Raw genomic sequence first — 18,860 nt, forward strand, 5'->3', positions numbered from 1 at the left:
AGTACGCTGAACAAAATTATAGTACGGTTGATCTAGATCTCTAGATCTATCAATACCTTGATCGCCAGAAAGGCACCCGGACGGGACGATATCACAAATTACATGTTGAAACGACTTCCTGAGAAGGCGCGGATACATAATGCTAAGATCTTCAATGCATGTCTTCTACGTGGATACTTTCCAAAGACCTGGAAAACGGCTCACGTTGTCGCTATAGCAAAACCCAAGAAGGACCACTCTTTGGCTATAAACTACAGACCTATAAGTCTACTAGATGGCATAAGCAAACTTTTCGAGAAAGTGATCCTTCGACGCTTTCTCCCATCCCACAATCAAGTCCTCCTGGACACCAATATGGTTTCAGGAAGGGCCTATTAACGACCCTATAACTCTCCAGAATTACCGGGATTGTGATGGCCGATATGAGGCAGCGCAGGACCACTGGCATGGTCCTGTTGATCCTCGAAAAGGCATTTGACACGGTCTGGCATGAATCACTACCTGAGCGGTCGAGCGCTTTTTGCAGTGGTCAAGCGGGAGAATTCATCTCACCGCACTATCGATTCAGGGGTACCACAGGGTAGTTTGATGGGGCCCAGGCCCTTCAATCATTTCATAACTGATATGCCAAACCCCACCAATAGCACACTGGCGCTATAGGCAGATCTGATGACACAGCCATCCTTTCCACCAGCCGCCAGACTGACATGGCGATTAGGAACTTAGAAAGGGGCACTCGACAGCTATCTGATTATTTCAGTCGCTGGAGACTTAAAGTTAACGCGGAGAAGACGGAAGCGATTCTCTTCTCGCGGAGCCAAAAATCCTACAAAGGAAAAATTACTGTTTGTTACATCCCCTGTTCACTCAGTAACACTGTGAAATATCTCGGGGTATACCTACCTTTACCATAGATTGAACTGGACACCTCACTTATTAGAAGCCAGGCAAAAAGCCTTTATGGCGATGGGGGTTCTTAGACCCATCTTCAACCGTAGAAGTTGTCTCTCAGAAGAAAACAAAAAGGCACTATATAGCATGGTTATTAAACCAACCATGTTGTATGCTTCCCCAATTTGGACTACTGACATCACCAAATCCAATTTAAAGATTCTGCAAACAATAGAGAACAGATGCCTTCGAATCGTCTACGAAACAAACAAACACGTCAATATAAAACACGATAGAATCGACATTGCCGAAACCATAACTGCATATAGAGAGACCTTCTTGAATAGACTGACAGAAGGGCCTCATAAGAAACCTACACTATTTGCCAACAAAATGCAAAATTTTAAGTACAAGCGCAAGGAAGCTAGGCTTTGTCATATAAGATGCCGCCTGACTCTCCAAATCCTGATGATCCACCCCCTCCTCACTCAATTACAGGTACCTCTTCTACAGCGGATGCGGCCGGCAGTTAGTACTCTGACCCCGCCGGATCCTTTCCAGGGTCTAGCGGTAGAAGTAAAAGAATGTTTGGAAGCCCTAAGAGTTAAACTAGGTACCTAGCTTTAGAATGTACATCAGAATAAGACTCGAGCTCAAAGCCCAGGTGAGAGCTAAACTTGCAGAAAACAGAAAACGGGGTATAGGTACCCCCTAGGGATTGGGTGAACATCTTTGATGTTATAAAATGATCCACACAAGATCATAAATTTAAGCCGAACATCCCGCTAAAGGATGAACTTTTTGTTTGTTGGACCCATAAGGACAATATTCGGAAGAGGGTTTTTCTTAACTGTTTTCCCTCGAAAGACTTGTTCGAAAAGCGAAGGTAAATGTAAATTCAACAGCTCAAAACTTAGCTAGATTACATGTGGGAAAGGGCATTAATGTACTTACAAAACCCAACCCTAGAAATTATAGTCAGGAAACCGAGGTCTGCCTCTCAGACCTCACAAGGTCTCAATTAAAACGTTAAAAGAAAAGGTAGGAAAAAAAGAGTGGCAGCAGTGCTCCCATCCGTACTATAATTATAGTACAATATCATAGTTTTGATTTTGTAAATAACTATAGTACCTACATAGCAAAGACATTGCACATCTAATCTCTTTGCTACATAGTCATTTTTCAATTTTTCAGTATTTAGTATTAATTTACAAATTTCCATTTTACGCGAACCAAAATCATAGTAGGTACAATACGTAGTTGGCCATACTGCTACCAAGATATTGTACTATTTTCACTGCAATACAATAAAATCACATCCAGAACATCGATGTTTTGATACACTTGATTACAATAATAATTGAATATTTTTTATTAGATGAGAAATATCCGGTAAACATATTTAATACCACCATACCTACATAAAAGCAGCAAAAGTATTTTCATTCCATAAATTGAGTGAGAAAAGTGATGCGAAAAACTTAACTATGTTCATATTTTAACCCACAACCAGTTTTGGTACTATGTAAATATTATTTTATTTACCTAAACTGTTATAAACATGAAAGTTTTAACAGTGCCGCGCGGGATGGACGTTACTACAAGATGTTAAGCAAAAGAAATAAAAATATTAAATTGAGATTACTGCACAACTCCACAAATACTAGATTCTAGTAATGTGATGATACTATATTGTCAGCTGTCAAATCGGTCAAGGGCCAAAATAAAATAATTCAAAAGCTTATTGACGACTTGTCTACATGATTTGCGGTGCCAATAATATGCTGGTAATTTTATTTTAAATTTGATAATATAATGGTATTTCGCTACATTAGGTTGTCTATCTTATCTGTGAATAAAATTAAACGAATATCGTCTTCTGAATTATTTTACAAAGCAGGAAAATCAAAATACACATTGAGTGAATTTTTTCCAATCAGCAATAATTATAATATTATATTTTAATTTTGTTGTTTTTTTATTCTCATGAAACATATATACTTTTGGGTCGTCCACTGTACGTATTATGGCTTTTAGATATTTGATTATCACACCTTAAGCCGCTTTGACACGGTCCAAGTACGGATCCAAGTACACTTGGATCGAGTGCCATCCAAGTGACAGCTTCATACTATTTATTCCTATCCAAGTGCACTCGTATGAGACATCTTCATACTAATTATTCCTATCCAAGCTACTTGGACCGCGTCCTACTCATCTAAGTTAACTTGGATAGGAATAAATAGTATGAAGCTGTCACTTGGATGAGAAATCTTCGGTACTAATTATTCCTATCCAAGCTACTTGGACCGCGTCCTACTCATCTAAGTTAACTTGGATAGGAATAAATAGTATGAAGCTGTCACTTGGATGAGAAATCTTCGGTACTAATTATTCCTATCCAAGCTACTTGGACCGCGTCCTACTCATCCAAGTTAACTTGGATAGGAATAAATAGTATGAAGCTGTCACTTGGATGAGACATCTTCATACTAATTATTCCTATCCAAGTCTACTTGGACCGTGTCAACGCGGCTTTATCACTCTTATCAATCAATTCATTATTTAAACTGCTTTGCAAATTAGGCAGGTAGGTAATGAAAAAATTCTATTTGCTGGTAAATTTATTCACTCATGCGAATTAAATGATCCAAATTCATTTATGAACTATTGCTGCTAGGTTAAATAATTATTCTAATGTAAATTAAAAGGAATGTATGAAATGCTAAAAAATACTTTTTATGAAAGTTTTATTTAATCTTCCGAATAAAATTAGGTGTAATTTTAGGTTTTGTTTATGCGGATATTTATTGTATTAAAGAGATAAGCCGATTGAAACATTTATTATTATTTTTAAACTACGATGCAATCACAAAACAAAATAAGTGGAATGCACTTAAACACAATATTAATATGTTTTTGTTTTTTTTTCAGCAATATTCATGTAGAAGTTCAATTCTAAAACCTTTAACATCAAACTACTGCTTATTACGAATTGAACTAATTCAGAGAAATTTGTCTCCACCATATCGCATAAGGGTTGCCAGTCAATACCCGAATAATATCTCCAACAAAAGAAATTATAGCGATACAAAAATGGAATCAGGAAACAAAAGACGAATAGCAGTTTGCCAGATGACATCAACCAATGATAGACAGAGAAATATGTCAGTTGTATCTGGATTGGTTGAGAACGCCTGCAAGGAAAATGTTCAAGTTGGTACTTATTTATGGTTAATTCATGTTAATAAATAAATAAATGGTGAATTCGTGGATGAAAAAGGTTGTAATATTATAGCGGTGGTGAAGCTATGACATGTGAAAGAATTATTGTATATGAAATCAATTACATAATTATATACCATATAGTTATACAGTCGAACCTGGTTATTACGAGGAAGATGGGACCGACTGAATTTGCTCATTATAAGCATTTTTCGCGCCACATTCTATTTAAGCATAGAACATAAAAAATCTGAAAACCATCGTAAAAATCCCCGAAATAAGCATGGCATTCATAAACTACAAAAGAAGTTGTTTATTGTATGAGCCGCCGGCTCTGGTAGGTACCTACTGACTTCACAAAGCATGGATTTTTTACATGCAATTTCAAACATATGCGTAGAAAATTTTTTAATGTTGTCGGTGAAAACACCAATTAGGTACTTAGACACTTAACTAGTATCATAAACGTAATGTGATCCCGGCGGCATACTGCCCGGTCGATATTTATTGCTTAGGGTCGAAAATGTTTTTAAACGATCCGACACATTAACAGTTTAAAAAAAATCTTGGACGATATTTTTCCTCGGTATACCCAATAAGTGGCTCGTTATAAAAGTGAATAAATGTATGGAGAAAATCCTAAACTAAAATGTCAACGAATATATTTTCTCATTACATCCGAGATCTCGCTATTTCCGTGATCGTTATAACTGAGTTCGACTGTAGTTATATAATATATAAAGAAAAAAAATGTTGCTTAGGCTTCATCACACATTTAATACTGGACACCAATTCTATATTATGACGAACAATGATTTTGTAATACGAGTATCTTATTTACATTTTTTTGTTAATTTTTTTTATTCTGGATTACTTTTTAGGGCTATGGGGTGCATGCTAATAAAATATAAATTTATGTATATTTGAAAGGATACATCAATGTTCCTAATGTGTACATAATTCTGTTTCTGATTTATAATATTTCCTCAATAATACATGTTTGCACGCCATTCATTATTATTATTTGTCATGTTTTTGGCACGGAAACATAAAAAGGTTTGCCATCGCTGTTATAGTAGTTATCTTAAAAAAAATTTGCTCGTTTGGGAAATCAGATCAGAGTGTATTTTTGGCGTGTGACATGTAACACAATTTATTTTTTCACACGAAAAAAACGCACTCGATTGGATTCGAACCACCGATTGTTCAGTTATCAACCGAACGCACTACCTTTACGCCACAGTATGATACTGCAATCGTGACGATTATACAGTATAATATTATACTTAGTTTAAAATTGTTCCGTTGCCTAGGCAGCGATTTTATTATTGTCAACTATTTTGCAATTCCTTACGTAAACAAACGATTAAACGTCAGATTGACATTTGGTTCTAAAAACAACGAGAAACCATTGTATAATTTAGTAATATATGTTAAAGTGTATAGAAATAAACCAAAGGCGTTCCAATAAGCGGTCATTTTTCTTGAGTGTGTAATTTAACAAGATAATTAAGAGCTAGTCAAAGAATCTAGTTTATCACAAGTTTTGTTTTTGTTTTGTTACGCCAAAGAAGTATAACTTCTAATGCGTGTACATAAGTACACACATCGATTTTTTTAATTTATACAATCAATATTGTAAACTGTACACCATCTGTCTTGATTTGTAAAATATAAACCATTCTCTACCCAACTTTGATTATTGGTCTCGTCCCACTTTCAAGCCGTAAAAATGCGTTGCGAATAAAATAAATCGTAATTTTACTAGTCATCATGATTGTTTCAGATGATCTTCTTCCCGGAGGCATGTGATTTTTTATGTGAAAGCAAAAAAGAAATGCTAGAATATTCGGCACCAATAGTCGGCGGGAGTATAGTGAACCAATACAGAGAGCTTGCCAAAAAACATAATGTATGGTTGTCTATGGGTGGCATTCATGAAAAGGTAACATATTAAAAATACTTACTTTTATACACGAAAGTTCATGGAGTTAGTTATATCTTTGATTTTTTTTTACCCATAAATCCGTACCTATAATAATATAATGATTCTGCTCTAATCTGTTATTTTTCTTATATCGACTGCTTAATTTACAAACCAGCTAACTACACTTTTGACCAAAAATGAGATTTTGATGTCATTTTGTTATAAAGCATGTTTTCTATGCTCACACAAAATTTCAAATTTCTAAACCTATAAATAAATGTGTTATCGTTTTTCACACAAAACAACCAACTGCAGGTGCCAAATTTCCAATATCATAAATGGAACAACTCCGCTCTTTATATAAATTTTCTTTAATATAAAAGGGAAGCTAAGATAGTGTATTAATTCATAGTGCAGCTTATTTGTAAAAAAAAATTTAACAAGTGTATTTTTGGAATTGTTAAATTCCGCTCGATAGTTAAATTAAGTTTTTTCTCCTTGAACAATTTGCCGAAATGCAGTTAGCCAGTTTGCAGATTAAGCAGTCGATATGTCATTTAAACTCCTTTAGTCCTCAGCCCCTCATATTATTGTATCGATTGATAGGACGCTTCGGCCGATAACAAAATGTTCAACACCCACATTGTGATATCGTCGGACGGCCATATTGTCCAATCCTACCGCAAACTCCATCTCTTCGATGTGGATATTCCCGAGAAAGGCGTTAGGTTGAAGGAGTCGGACCTCGTAAGCTGTGGCAATCATTTCGTACGGCCGTTTGAAACTCCGGCTGGAAGTTTGGGGCTCGGTGTATGTTATGATCTTCGATTCCCTGAGATGTCTGCTCAGCTGGCAGCACTGGGAGCCGATGTATTGACATTCCCGTCAGCATTCACATACGTTACAGGGAAGGCACATTGGGAAATATTGTTGAGGTTGGTAAAAATGTGTCGATAAATAATACAATTCATTTCTTTCAAAGAGCAAAAGCATATCATCACACCCAAACGTAGAGTCCGTGCCCCCCATAAGAGATGGGCTGACAAGGCTCTAAAGCGTGAAGGAAGCCCAGCATGGCGTGTCAACGAGCTAAGTGAGATAAACACATATCACAAAATTTCTCAACTTCAATGTTATTTCAGGTGTCGTGCCATTGAGAATCAATGCTTTGTAATTGCTGCGGCACAGGTGGGACAGCACAACACAAAGCGCAAGTCATGGGGACACGCCATGGCCATAAGTCCATGGGGTGAAATTCTTGCCACTTGTGGCTCCGACGATTCACAGCCGGTCTTTGCTGTCGCTGAATTTGATTACAATCAGTTGAAAGAAGTCAGAAGGAACATGCCCGTTTCCCAACATAAAAGGTAAATAATTATGTTTTTCCAATAATTAAATCATCTGTTTATAAGGCAAATACGTATTACAATGACACCAAAAATAACTTTCCTGAATTGATTTTGTATGTAATTTTCAAGATATTCTATTTAGGTCGTTGAGTACTTAATTTTATTTTTTGTATTAATTATAAAATATATTCAATAGAATTGTAGGCAAGCCGATATGATCAATGTAAAAGGCTTTCCAGACGGTCCAATTTTGTTGCGATTGAATGTAAAATGTCATCTGTAGATGTGTCTGGTGACATGAATCTGTCGGTGATATAGAGTTGCCATGCCATCTAACAGTCAGATGGCCCAACCATAGCAGGTTGTGTGTAGCATTGTAAGGTGGTTTTCCGTCAGGTATAAAAGTTAGTGCAAGTAGGTACATTTCGATATGTAAGAGACACATTTTAAGGTTTTATTAAAACAATCCTTAAATGGGGATATGTACGTTCTGTTTAGGAAGTTAGAATCAACTGACTAAATCAATTGGCTTGTGGCAGCACACAATTTTTTTTATGTCACATTTTCTAGGACACCCTATCTAACCCTTTCATCAAAAATCATCAGGCCCCCTCCCTCCCTTAAGGTGTGACATCATATAGATGACCCCCTCACTTTCATTGTGGTATCATTATATTATCTAACCGTTTCTCAACTATTTTATGAATTTCAATACAATACGCTTTGTTCAAAAATAAATGTGTAACAAATCCCATCATCCCAATTTTATCAATTCTGGATGTTTAGGAATATTTAGATGAATATGCCGCAGCCCTAAGATATAGGACTTACAGTATACAGTGTGTAGACTGGCAACGGGTCAACTTCTCAACTGGCAGTACGTACATATTATAATAACAATGATTTATATGTTTAATTTGCAGAGATGACATTTATAAAATATTCTCATACGGTGTGCGGCAACATCAGATCCCTGAGCATGTAACCTTGGAAACGGGTGACAACTTTAGCGAAGTGGAAAAGGTGCAATCGAGAACAGAAGATAGTTCTGATAGCGAAGCCTACTACAATTTTGCCCAACATAAAATTAGAATGTCTAACATTTTCTACGAGACTGAACTGACCTACGCCTTTGTAAATATTAGGTGAGAAAATGACATCTGATCACGTGTTTGGTAGATTTATTACAAAGATAAATTACTTATTCTTACTAAGTATTTTTGTAGATATACTTTTAAATATGATCATTTTACATTTGCAGATGTGTTGTGCCCGGTCATGTTTTAATCGCACCGAAAAGAATTGCCAAGAGAACGGAAGATCTCACTCTTGAAGAGACCAATGACTTCTTCCAGGTTACCATCAAAGTGCAAAAGGTATAAAATATTGTTGTTTTTTTTTATATTTAGTAGATAGATTGTTTTTCTGCTAATAGCATCAATTGAGCAGCTGGGTAGATGAGTGGTGTGAAAAATGCATTTTAATCAGAGCTGTTAGAACCCTCAATTTGGTTCCATCAAATCAACAATCGGAACCCCAGTTCCAGTAATACCTCCGGACCATGCCCGATCCTAATAGGATCATATGGACCTCCACGGAGTGGAGGTTTGTATTGACAGATTTTGTTTTTACGATAAATGGATGTCAGCCACTTGCTCAACCTATTAGGTCCATACCCTGACTCATACACAAATTGAAAAACAATATGTGTGTGTACATGCCAGGCCCAGGATTCGAACCTGGGACCCACGGCGTAATAAACCAACGCTTAAACCGTGCGGCCACCGTGGGTGGGTAAGTATGTATTAATCGTTTTTTCAATTAATATTTGATAAAAAAATCCCGAATCCCGAGAAAAGATTGTCAAGATCCGGGATTTCCCGAGATGTTATATATTTCTATTCTCGAGATTCGGGATTGAAAATTTCTCGAGAATTTCCGAAACCCAACTCTACTTAGCCTCCTTTTCTATACGGATCCTCAATTATTAAGCTTGGCTTACTGGACAGATTTTCATGAATTTGTTTTGAAACAATCTTGCATTTGATCTTTTTCTTCACATTGATTTCCTCTCATCCTCGGATTGCAAGTGTGTATAAATAATTTAAGTTTATTTGAAATATAAATATCGTTTTCGTTTAGGTGATGGAGAGAGTGTTCAAAGCCAAATCGTCTACTGTCACAATTCAAGATGGACCGGAGGCTGGGCAGACTGTGGAGGTATTTATTCGATGATAATAAACTATTTTCTGTGGCAGACCACTCAATTATTTCCTCAAAATCAATTGGGATATATTTTCTTTATTTTAAAACACATTTGGACTTCATAAACTGCCAATGATTTTGGGCATAATTAGAGGAATACATTTAAACATGTTGTATTGGCTCTACATTCCAACGTGGGTTTTGGCTACGTCACAAATAGGTTTCGTAACATATTCTTTTTATGAGAAATGGATGTTAGCCAATTGGTCAATAAATAATTAATATGATATTAAAAGACAACATGTGAATTTACCTGACGCAGGATTTTGCCGCCTGCGATGCTACCACTCGTCCATTATACGTGAACTTTATGTAGGTATCATTAAATTGATGACGATTCCAAAGCATTTTTAGTATGAATTAGTGGCCATAAAAAAATATTCTGTATAACGTCGCTTAAGAAACAACACCGCGGAAGTCAATTAATAAAAATTTTCAGGGGAAACAAAAAACGTCTCAAAATTGAAAATTAATACCTTTTAACTTATTTTTTTTGTGTTTAGTTAAAAAAAATCATTTTTTCATTCAAAAAGAATTTTTCCATAGAAGGAACACGGTGTAGGATTTTTTTACCTACCGAATGTTATTCAAAACTCAAAACCGCCAAATGGGGACTTACGCGGTGTTGTTTCTTAAACAACGATAACGTTCATTGAAAGATGCCAGCTACAAATAAGATGACAGTTTAGTTATAATGTACGTAATAATATGGAATACTATTGTTTGCGATTGTTCATCTAAATATTGACGCTTATAATGGTAATTCAAGATGTTTTTACCTGAGTACTGCCCTGGCAACTAAATCTCAGATCACAAGAATGTGATGTGAGGCGCCGAGTGCCAAAGGAGCTTAAGCGCCAACTTTACGATTTTTGACATTTGAATGTAGGTTTTTTCTTTATATCGATATGTATCATGCCACAAAGTCTTATCGCTGAAATAATTATAGATATTTTACAATCGAGATTTATTTTCTGTGGCAACACTGTTTTGGTTGTTATGCTGGCACGCCACAGAAGCTTATCCGCCATTCTTCTATGGAGAGTGCGAAACCGAAACAGGTGTCAGATTTGTCTAGTTCAATAATACGTTATAACCAGTGGCGGCTGGCCTTATAGGTCAAAAAGTCAATGACCTCCCAAAAATAAATATCTTATAATCTATATACATTAAATAATGTCAATTGTCTCCTATATATTATTATCTTACGCCTTTTCCCGTTTTGGCGAGCGATTGTAACGTGACGCACACTAATGTATATGTACATGTATCTAACCACCATAAACACACACGTATCTCAACTCTCACAGTCATTCGCTGCTCGGTCAGTTTCATAAATGCCGAGATTCATATTTTTTAATAATATTTCTTTCTCTCTCATTTGTCATATGTGAGACAGAAAGAAAGCACAAAACACGCCTTTTTTTCATATTGTTTTATCGCTTGCATACACAAAATTTTGGTCATTGCTGGAAACGAGATGGCTATACTATTTTCAATATGTAAAATGAAACAGAATGATATAAAACATCTAAACAAATATTTAAAGAGTTTTGTTCTGTGGTACAAGGTCTTATTTGAGCGGTAAACCTTTTTATTCTTATTTGTTATCGCTTATTATTTCAAACTGACCATTGTTCTCTGAAAGTTTCATATGTTATTAATTGTAGTTCAGTTTAAATCCAACCTTTGAGTAAAACCCATCGACTGCATTTTCTGTATTAAACCATTGTATACAAGTTACCGATTAAAATGTAATCTGCTATATTAATCATAAAGTTACCTTCTAATAAGAACAGTGGAAATATAAAAAGTGTTTATATATAAATGATCCCGCCATTCCATGACACTAGGTATTATAACTGAGATTTTATTAAATATGTTTGATTGTTTTAATCGTATGTACTTAAATAGTATTAAGTACAACAGTTATTAGGTGTATAATTGTACACACAACGTTTGGTTTTTGACCTAATTTACAAAAAAATATAACGTGTTGGGTGCAATTTCGGTTAACGATGAGTTGACAACTTGTTACTTGGACAAATTGAAAAATGGAAACTTTTTTAAGGGTAAGTAACCTACCTATAACAATTTCTAGCACTTCTTTTATAATGTATAAAAAGCTAATTTGCAATATGTCTTCTAAGTATACAACGAAAAGGCAAATTAAAATAATATATTCAAAATTGACCTACTCCGTTTTCAGGCTTAAAGCCGCCAATGGTTATAACAGTGAATAAAACTAAAAATGAGCTCAAGAAGGGCTAGAAAAATAGTTTCGATGTGTGTTGGACCTGTAAACGAGGAAAATCACGGTAAGTTTAACATGTTTTATTGGATTTTCTTTCACATACACTGTTGTTTAAAATATTTTAGGTTACTTTTGAAGTATGGTTATTAACATCATTTTAGTAATTATTTCCACCAAACTTATACTTCCATGAAGGAAAATAACTCTTATTTCTAATTTCATCTTGTTTTATATCCAATTTCAATTGATTTACACTAAAAAAAGTATTAAAAAAATCACCCGAATCCTTGACAAAAAATGATTGTGCTAAATTTGAATAATGATTTTGTTATTTTGGCCAGTTTGGAGTAATGATTTGATTTAGTATTATTAATAATATTGAGTAGAAAGACGGTTTTTACAACAAAAACAATCCAAAAGTTTTGAAATCCATTGCTGTAATGGCAAAAATGTATTTTGTGGCGGTTAGGTTTCTGTGGCATACTGTTTTTTGATAATGAGGTTCTTATGGTACGTTTACATTTGACACTAATATCGTCATATTTATGTATGACACCATATTCACTTAAGTGTAAACAGTAAGTATATTTGTATCTGCCACTTATTTTGCGTGTGTCGACTCTCACCTACCACTTATTCAATCTACTTATATACGCAAATGTAAACACCGCGTTAGGTTTGTTTGGCATACATCTTTTGTGGTGAGTGGGACTCTTTGGCATGGAGTTTTGCAATAAATAGGTGGTTAAGTTTATTTGGCATGCATTTTTTTTCGATTTTTTGTGTTCATAGTTTTAATTTGTAATTTTTCCAGATGCTGCTGGAGATGATGGAGTTAATGATCATCATAAAACTACTGCGAATGCTTCAAACAACTCAGAGTTGATGGAAGCACTTCAACAAGATCTTGTTTTCGAAGCAGAAGTCTGGGATGAAACGATTGCAACCCGTATTGGAGAAGATATTGAAACTGTTGAAGTGACTGTGACCGAGGAAGCACTTCAAACCGAGATCATACTTGCAGTAGAAGCCGTAGATGGAATAAATGCAGCTTGCAACGGAGAAGATATTGATATGCTTAGTCAAGATTCAAACAATCAATTCGATCCTGAATCGAGAAGATTTGTATCAAGAAAACGTGTCAAGGATGTGGATGGCTGGAAAAAAAACATTCGGAAGAATTTAAGAGACTCTGGTAAAAGTTATGTATCAGTTCGGGGTAAAAATGTGTCTGCTAAAGAATTTCGATTCTATGAGTGTACTTGTTCCAGGAAATGCCAGGAATCTTTCCCATTCGAAGAGAGAAGTCGATTGCATGATTTGTTTTACAAATTAAAAAACTGGTCACTTCAAACAGCTTTCATACGAGGAAGTATAAAAATTGTAAATATCAAAAGGAGACGACAATCAAAAGATGGAGATCAACATAGAAGAAATGTTACACGATCCTATTATTTTACGCATTCTGATGGTCGTGATATTGAAGTTTGTAAAATGGTTTTCAAATTTACATTAAGAATTTCTGATACCCGCATAGCTAATGCAATAAAAAAAACGAACGTGCCAGAAGACTTAAGAGGGAAACATGCACCTCATAATAAAACAAACACCGCTGATACAAATATTATAAAGACTTTCATTGAAAAGTTTCCATCGTATACTTCTCACTACAGCCGAAATAAAAATCCAAATAGGCGATATTTATCTCCTCATCTGAACATATCGATTATGTATGATGAATACAAAAGATATTGCAAAGAAGATCTCACTCCTATTTCACCATGCAGCCTTTACATGTTTCGACATGTATTTAGTACTATGTTTAATTTGCACTTCCATGCACCATTAAAAGACACATGCAAAACATGTGATAATTTGACAAATCAAATAAAACATGCAGATGCTCTAACAACTAGCCTATTATCTCTCCAAGAAGATCTTCAGAAACACCAAGAGATTGCAGATTACACCAGAAACATGATGGCCACCGATGCTGATAAGAGCAAGTCTGATAGCAATGTGCATGTAATTGCTTTTGATTTGATGAAGACGTTGGCCACACCAAATCTCACTGTTGGAATTGCCTACTACAAAAGGTTGCTGTGGACCTATAATCTAGGGATTCATAACTTGGGTACAGGGGAAGGGTATATGTATATATGGAATGAATCTGTAGCATCAAGAGGACCAGAAGAGATTGCGTCATGTCTTCTCAGTTATATAAAAGACTATGTGAGAAGTAAAACAATAATCATGTACAGTGATCAATGTGCGGGTCAAAACAAAAACATTGAAATGGTGTCTATTATGGACTACGTTGTTAATAATCCATCAATTATTGTTGATAAAATTGAACATAAATTTCTTGTCTCCGGTCATTCTTACATGGCATGTGATCAGGATTTCGGCTTAATTGAGAAGCAGAAAAAATTCTTCCCACACATATACGAACCTAGGGATTGGATAACTGTGGTAAAAGCTGCAAAAAAAGAAAGCCCTTTTTTACTCATGAAATGACCAGCAATAATATTTTTTCATCTTCTGATCTTGAAAGAAGGATAACCAACAGAAAAAAGTCAGTAGATGGTGAAAAAGTGGAATGGCGTAAAATGACGTCAATCGTCTTAGAAAAGGGCAACGATTTAGTGATGAAATATAGTTATGATTATAATTGTGACTCCGAGGACTGCACTTTTAAACAAGTTAATTTAAAAAAAAGAATTCCTGGTCCAATGCCGGATTCATTATCATGCCTGTATCCACGTGGAAGACCCGTCGATATGGCTAAAATTAAAGATTTAAAGGATCTGATGCCATATATTCCGCTAGTTAACCAGGTGTTTTACGAGTCGTTGAAATCCAGTTTGGAAAACACTGATAATATTGATATTACCGATGAGAGTGATGATGACTGATTTCTTTTATAATTAATGTTTTTAGTGTTCCTACTACTTTTTATACTTTTAAACTTCCAATACTACTTTTTAAACATTTCTGCTAATTGCTATAATTATTTTTATACTTAAAAATACATATTTTTAAAATTGTTCCAATCTTATCTCCTATTTTTTCCAAAATTATGGGTAGCATACTGCTCAAGTGCCACCTTGTATAAGGAAAATTTTATGCCAAACAAACTCATGTAACAATCATAACAAATTTGACCATTTTTCAGGATTTATTTAGCTTAATAAAATTTGTTTATACCAAAATGTGTTTTTATTGCTATCCAAACCTTTACATTAAAAATTTTTTTTAAAAGGATTTATTTTTTTAAATTAATTCCATTATTTGAGTTTGTAAATGTTAATGCCACAGAAGCTTATGCAACAAAAAAAAGTATCAAGTGTCACATTTTTTCATTTTTCTATATGCCAAAGGGGCTCAAACACCATTTTTTTTGGAATCCAATAGGTATTTTTCATTAAATTTTATTGTAAATAATACTTTGATTTTTTAAAAATTGCTTTGTTTCGAAAATAATTGTCCATTTCAACATTCAAGTTTAAAATTAAAAAAATAAATTAGTTGAAAACTTGTCGGCCATTTTGTAGCACTTTTGTTAAATGGCGCTTGAGCTCCTTTGGCGCTCGGCGCCTCATGTATGCTACAAATGAATCTGTAACTAATTTAATCATTAAGAACCGTTTTTCAGCTTCAATTTCATGTATTCCATCTCCATAGTACAATGCAGGAAACTTGAGTGTAGAGAAATCTGGGATAAACTGAAAAATGTGTTATATATGGAATATTATTTTCAATATAGACGTCTGTATCATGCAATAAAGTTTGTCATGTAAAGACAACGCGCATTTAACATTGGTAATATTTGAGAACATTCAGGGGGTTTTGTATTTCCCTAATTAATGACTTGACCCTCATTAAGTCATAAACCATAACAACCATCAAACTTTTGGTCTATGGCGACTGGCTTTCGCATTTTATTTATCTGTTTTGTGGTACAATGTTTTGTTCAACATCTGTGGTAAATAAACTTTTGGTCCTACATTTACATGTTTATTGTTTCAGCACGTCCACTGTCATGTGATGCCTCGACACAAGGGTGATTTCAAAGATGTAGACTTGATTTATTTGGAGCTTGCTAAGCACGATGCAAGACCCGGCCATGGGACCGCCGTCCTCAAGCCGCCGAGGTCAAATCAACAGATGAAGGAAGAAGCGGACATGCTCAGGGAACACTTTCTGTGATAACTTTCGGATTATATAAATATAATATGGATATCTGTTAAGTTTGAATTAGGTTAACTTTAAAATAAGCAATTTATTGTGTTCAAACCAGAACTGTTAGAACCCTAGATTTTTTTAAAAGTTTTGTTTCACTGGAAAAATCCAATGGGGTTACATCAAATCAAAACCTTGTTCACAAAACAAAAGTTCCTAGATGTCTAGGTGTAAGATATTTTTACTACATACATGGATACACGGAAGTAAAAAATATGAATGGACTATTGGCACGTATAATATTTATTTATTATTAGAACTGGTTCCTAACACTTTTAAGAGGCTCCATTTCTGGTTCGAGATCAAGGGTTCCGTTTCCAATATAATTAAGATATTTTAAGGGTTCTACGGTTCGGTTCAGATTCCATGTCCAGCTCTGGTTACTCAATAAAATAGTCTTATACTACTGCAAAAGACAAACTCTACTATAATTTTTCTAGAACTTATGTTGTGTAGCTCAAGTCTTTTACAATTAACTATAAATATATTTTCAATGATAACTATTTCTTTTGGCAGCCATATTGGAGACAAAACTTCTACCGGCAGTAATTACATGTTAATACGGGTAAAATTCCAAAACTCCGTGAGAAGTGTGCTGTTGAAAATTGCTATATTTTTTGTACTGTTGTCCAAATAATGACGAATCATTGTTAAACTTTTAACATTGATACATAGAATCGATAATTACCTTTTATAAAATTATTTTATTCTGAAATCAATTTATTAACATAAACTGCTGTGAATATGTACAAATTTTTCTTACTTATCAATAAAGCAATGTGTATATATTTTAAATAACATGGGTCATATAAGGGAAAGGATAGTTTCCTTATTGTTACATTAAAAAATGATTTTGTTATACAAATATGTATATTTTAATAAAAAAATACTTCCAAAATGTTGTCTTTTATTCCCATTACTTAGCTGGCCTTACTCAGGTCCATGGTTAACTGCACAACCGTTCTCCAGAATCTCTTATCACGAGCTACCTCTCCAGTTGGTCACACTCAGTCTCTCTTAATTTTTATTTCCTTAGTCTAAATAAAAGCTATTAATAAAATTCAACCCACGGTGAAATAGTACCAAAATGTTGTGGCTTACTTGTACAAACCCTGCATTATGCGTAATTCGCACGTTTGATAAAGAGCAATCTGAATGGAATCAAGTTCGAAGATTGTATGCATGTAAAATCACCACTAACATGTTGGCGTATTAAATAAACCAATCCTAAAGTGACAATATTATAATATGTAGGTATCTCTGTTCAGAGGAAGGTAGGGGATACGAGGGCAGTTCCATAAGTTCGCGGAATGGGATAGAAAGAAAAGTATGTTATATATATTTTTATTTTTCAATATAATCTCCTCGGACTTGAATGCACTTCTTATATATATCGATTAATTTTCCTAAACCTTCATAAAAATAATTTTACGATTCGCCTTCACTTCACTTCACTTCCTTTCCGCGTAAGTCTTTCTTGAGATTTGCAAACAGGTAAATAATCACTAGGTACCAGATCAGGACTGTAAGGTGGGTGAGGCATTTTTTGGAGGCCGCATTTCCTGAAAGCAGCCATTGTAATTTGAGGCTTGTGAACAGGTAGGTGCGTTGCAATGAAGTAAGAGCACACCTTTTGTTAATTTGCCCCTCCTTTTTACTTTAATAGATTATTTTAAGCGACTTAAAATATTAGTGTAGTACTGTCCTGTGATGTTAGTGCCTTTTGGTTTATAATCTATTAACAGGATTCCTTGTAAATCCCAAAACAATGTTGCCGTCACCTTCCCAGTCGATGGTACGTCCTTAAACTTCTTAGGGGCTCTTTTTTTATGCCAATGCATGGACTGCTGTTTTGACTCAGGGTCATGATGAACCCACTCTTGATTGGTGCCAGACAGCTTTAAAAACTGGTTAGAACATTCCACATGGTAACTTTTTTGATGAGGCATAAGCATTCGTGGCACCCATCTTGCGCTTACCTTTGACATCCCAAGATTTTCGTGTATAATTCTGGAAATTGTTGTTTTGGGTAGATTGAACCTTTCTGAGACTTCGACTAGTTTTAACTGACCATTTTCCAAAAGGGCATCTTCGATTTCAATACATTTCATGTGTAGTGACGTCATTTGGCCTTTCACAACGGTCATCATCTTCTAATGACTCTCCACCTTGTTTAAATAAATGTGACCATTTGTAAATCATGGTTTTACCACAACAAAGAGTGCCATAAACCAATTTCATTTCATTTTGGATGGTTTCCACACTTTTTCCCTGATTTGTGGGGAATTTAATTAAGGTAAATGTACCAGTAGTTGACCATGTACCAGTAGTTGACCTTTTTTCAATAAAATGCCCAAAATAAGAAACGTAGACACGGGATTGCTCTAAATTGTAAAGTTGAGACAAGTGAAGCCATCTGTGGTCGGATTGAAGAACTAACACATCACCATATGTCATAGGAGCGTCATAGCAGCTATTTGAAAACAACACATCACGCCGTAAGCATTTTATTTTTAATTTCTTAAGTAAATTGTTAAGGATATCAGTGGATGTAAGCATATGGCAATTTAATATTTTTAACTTCATAATATCAAGTTAATGGATTACGGGCAGTCATAATATTGAAGTATCGATATCATTTGTAATTTTTAAGTTATATTTACAAGGAAGCAAGTTTGTGGGGGGGTCAACTACTCAAACTTTTTTT

General features: G+C 34.8%; 2 protein-coding genes across 2 annotated transcripts; both read left to right on the forward strand.

Moving 5' to 3' along the window:
* The first annotated feature begins 2,528 nt into the window (after positions 1–2,528).
* Positions 2,529–17,047, forward strand: NitFhit (ntrilase and fragile histidine triad fusion protein NitFhit). Its single transcript, XM_085956378.1, has 9 exons — positions 2,529–2,678; positions 3,826–4,107; positions 5,903–6,061; positions 6,650–6,978; positions 7,186–7,410; positions 8,316–8,537; positions 8,654–8,768; positions 9,535–9,612; positions 15,941–17,047. The coding sequence occupies exons 1-9, from the start codon at positions 2,652–2,654 to the stop codon at positions 16,118–16,120; spliced, it is 1,617 nt and encodes a 538-aa protein (XP_085812504.1). The 5' UTR covers positions 2,529–2,651; the 3' UTR covers positions 16,121–17,047.
* Positions 10,484–15,113, forward strand: LOC147065235 (uncharacterized). Its single transcript, XM_085956375.1, has 3 exons — positions 10,484–10,756; positions 11,894–12,421; positions 12,588–15,113. Exon 3 carries the CDS (start codon positions 12,797–12,799, stop codon positions 14,426–14,428), a length of 1,632 nt encoding a protein of 543 aa, XP_085812501.1. The 5' UTR covers positions 10,484–10,756; positions 11,894–12,421; positions 12,588–12,796; the 3' UTR covers positions 14,429–15,113.
* Positions 17,048–18,860: the final 1,813 nt, after the last annotated feature.

Source organism: Rhyacophila brunnea, unplaced genomic scaffold (assembly GCF_057557595.1).
Source record: "Rhyacophila brunnea isolate RB1 unplaced genomic scaffold, BYU_Rbru_1.0 scaffold_6, whole genome shotgun sequence".
Lineage (NCBI taxonomy): Eukaryota > Metazoa > Arthropoda > Insecta > Trichoptera > Rhyacophilidae > Rhyacophila > Rhyacophila brunnea.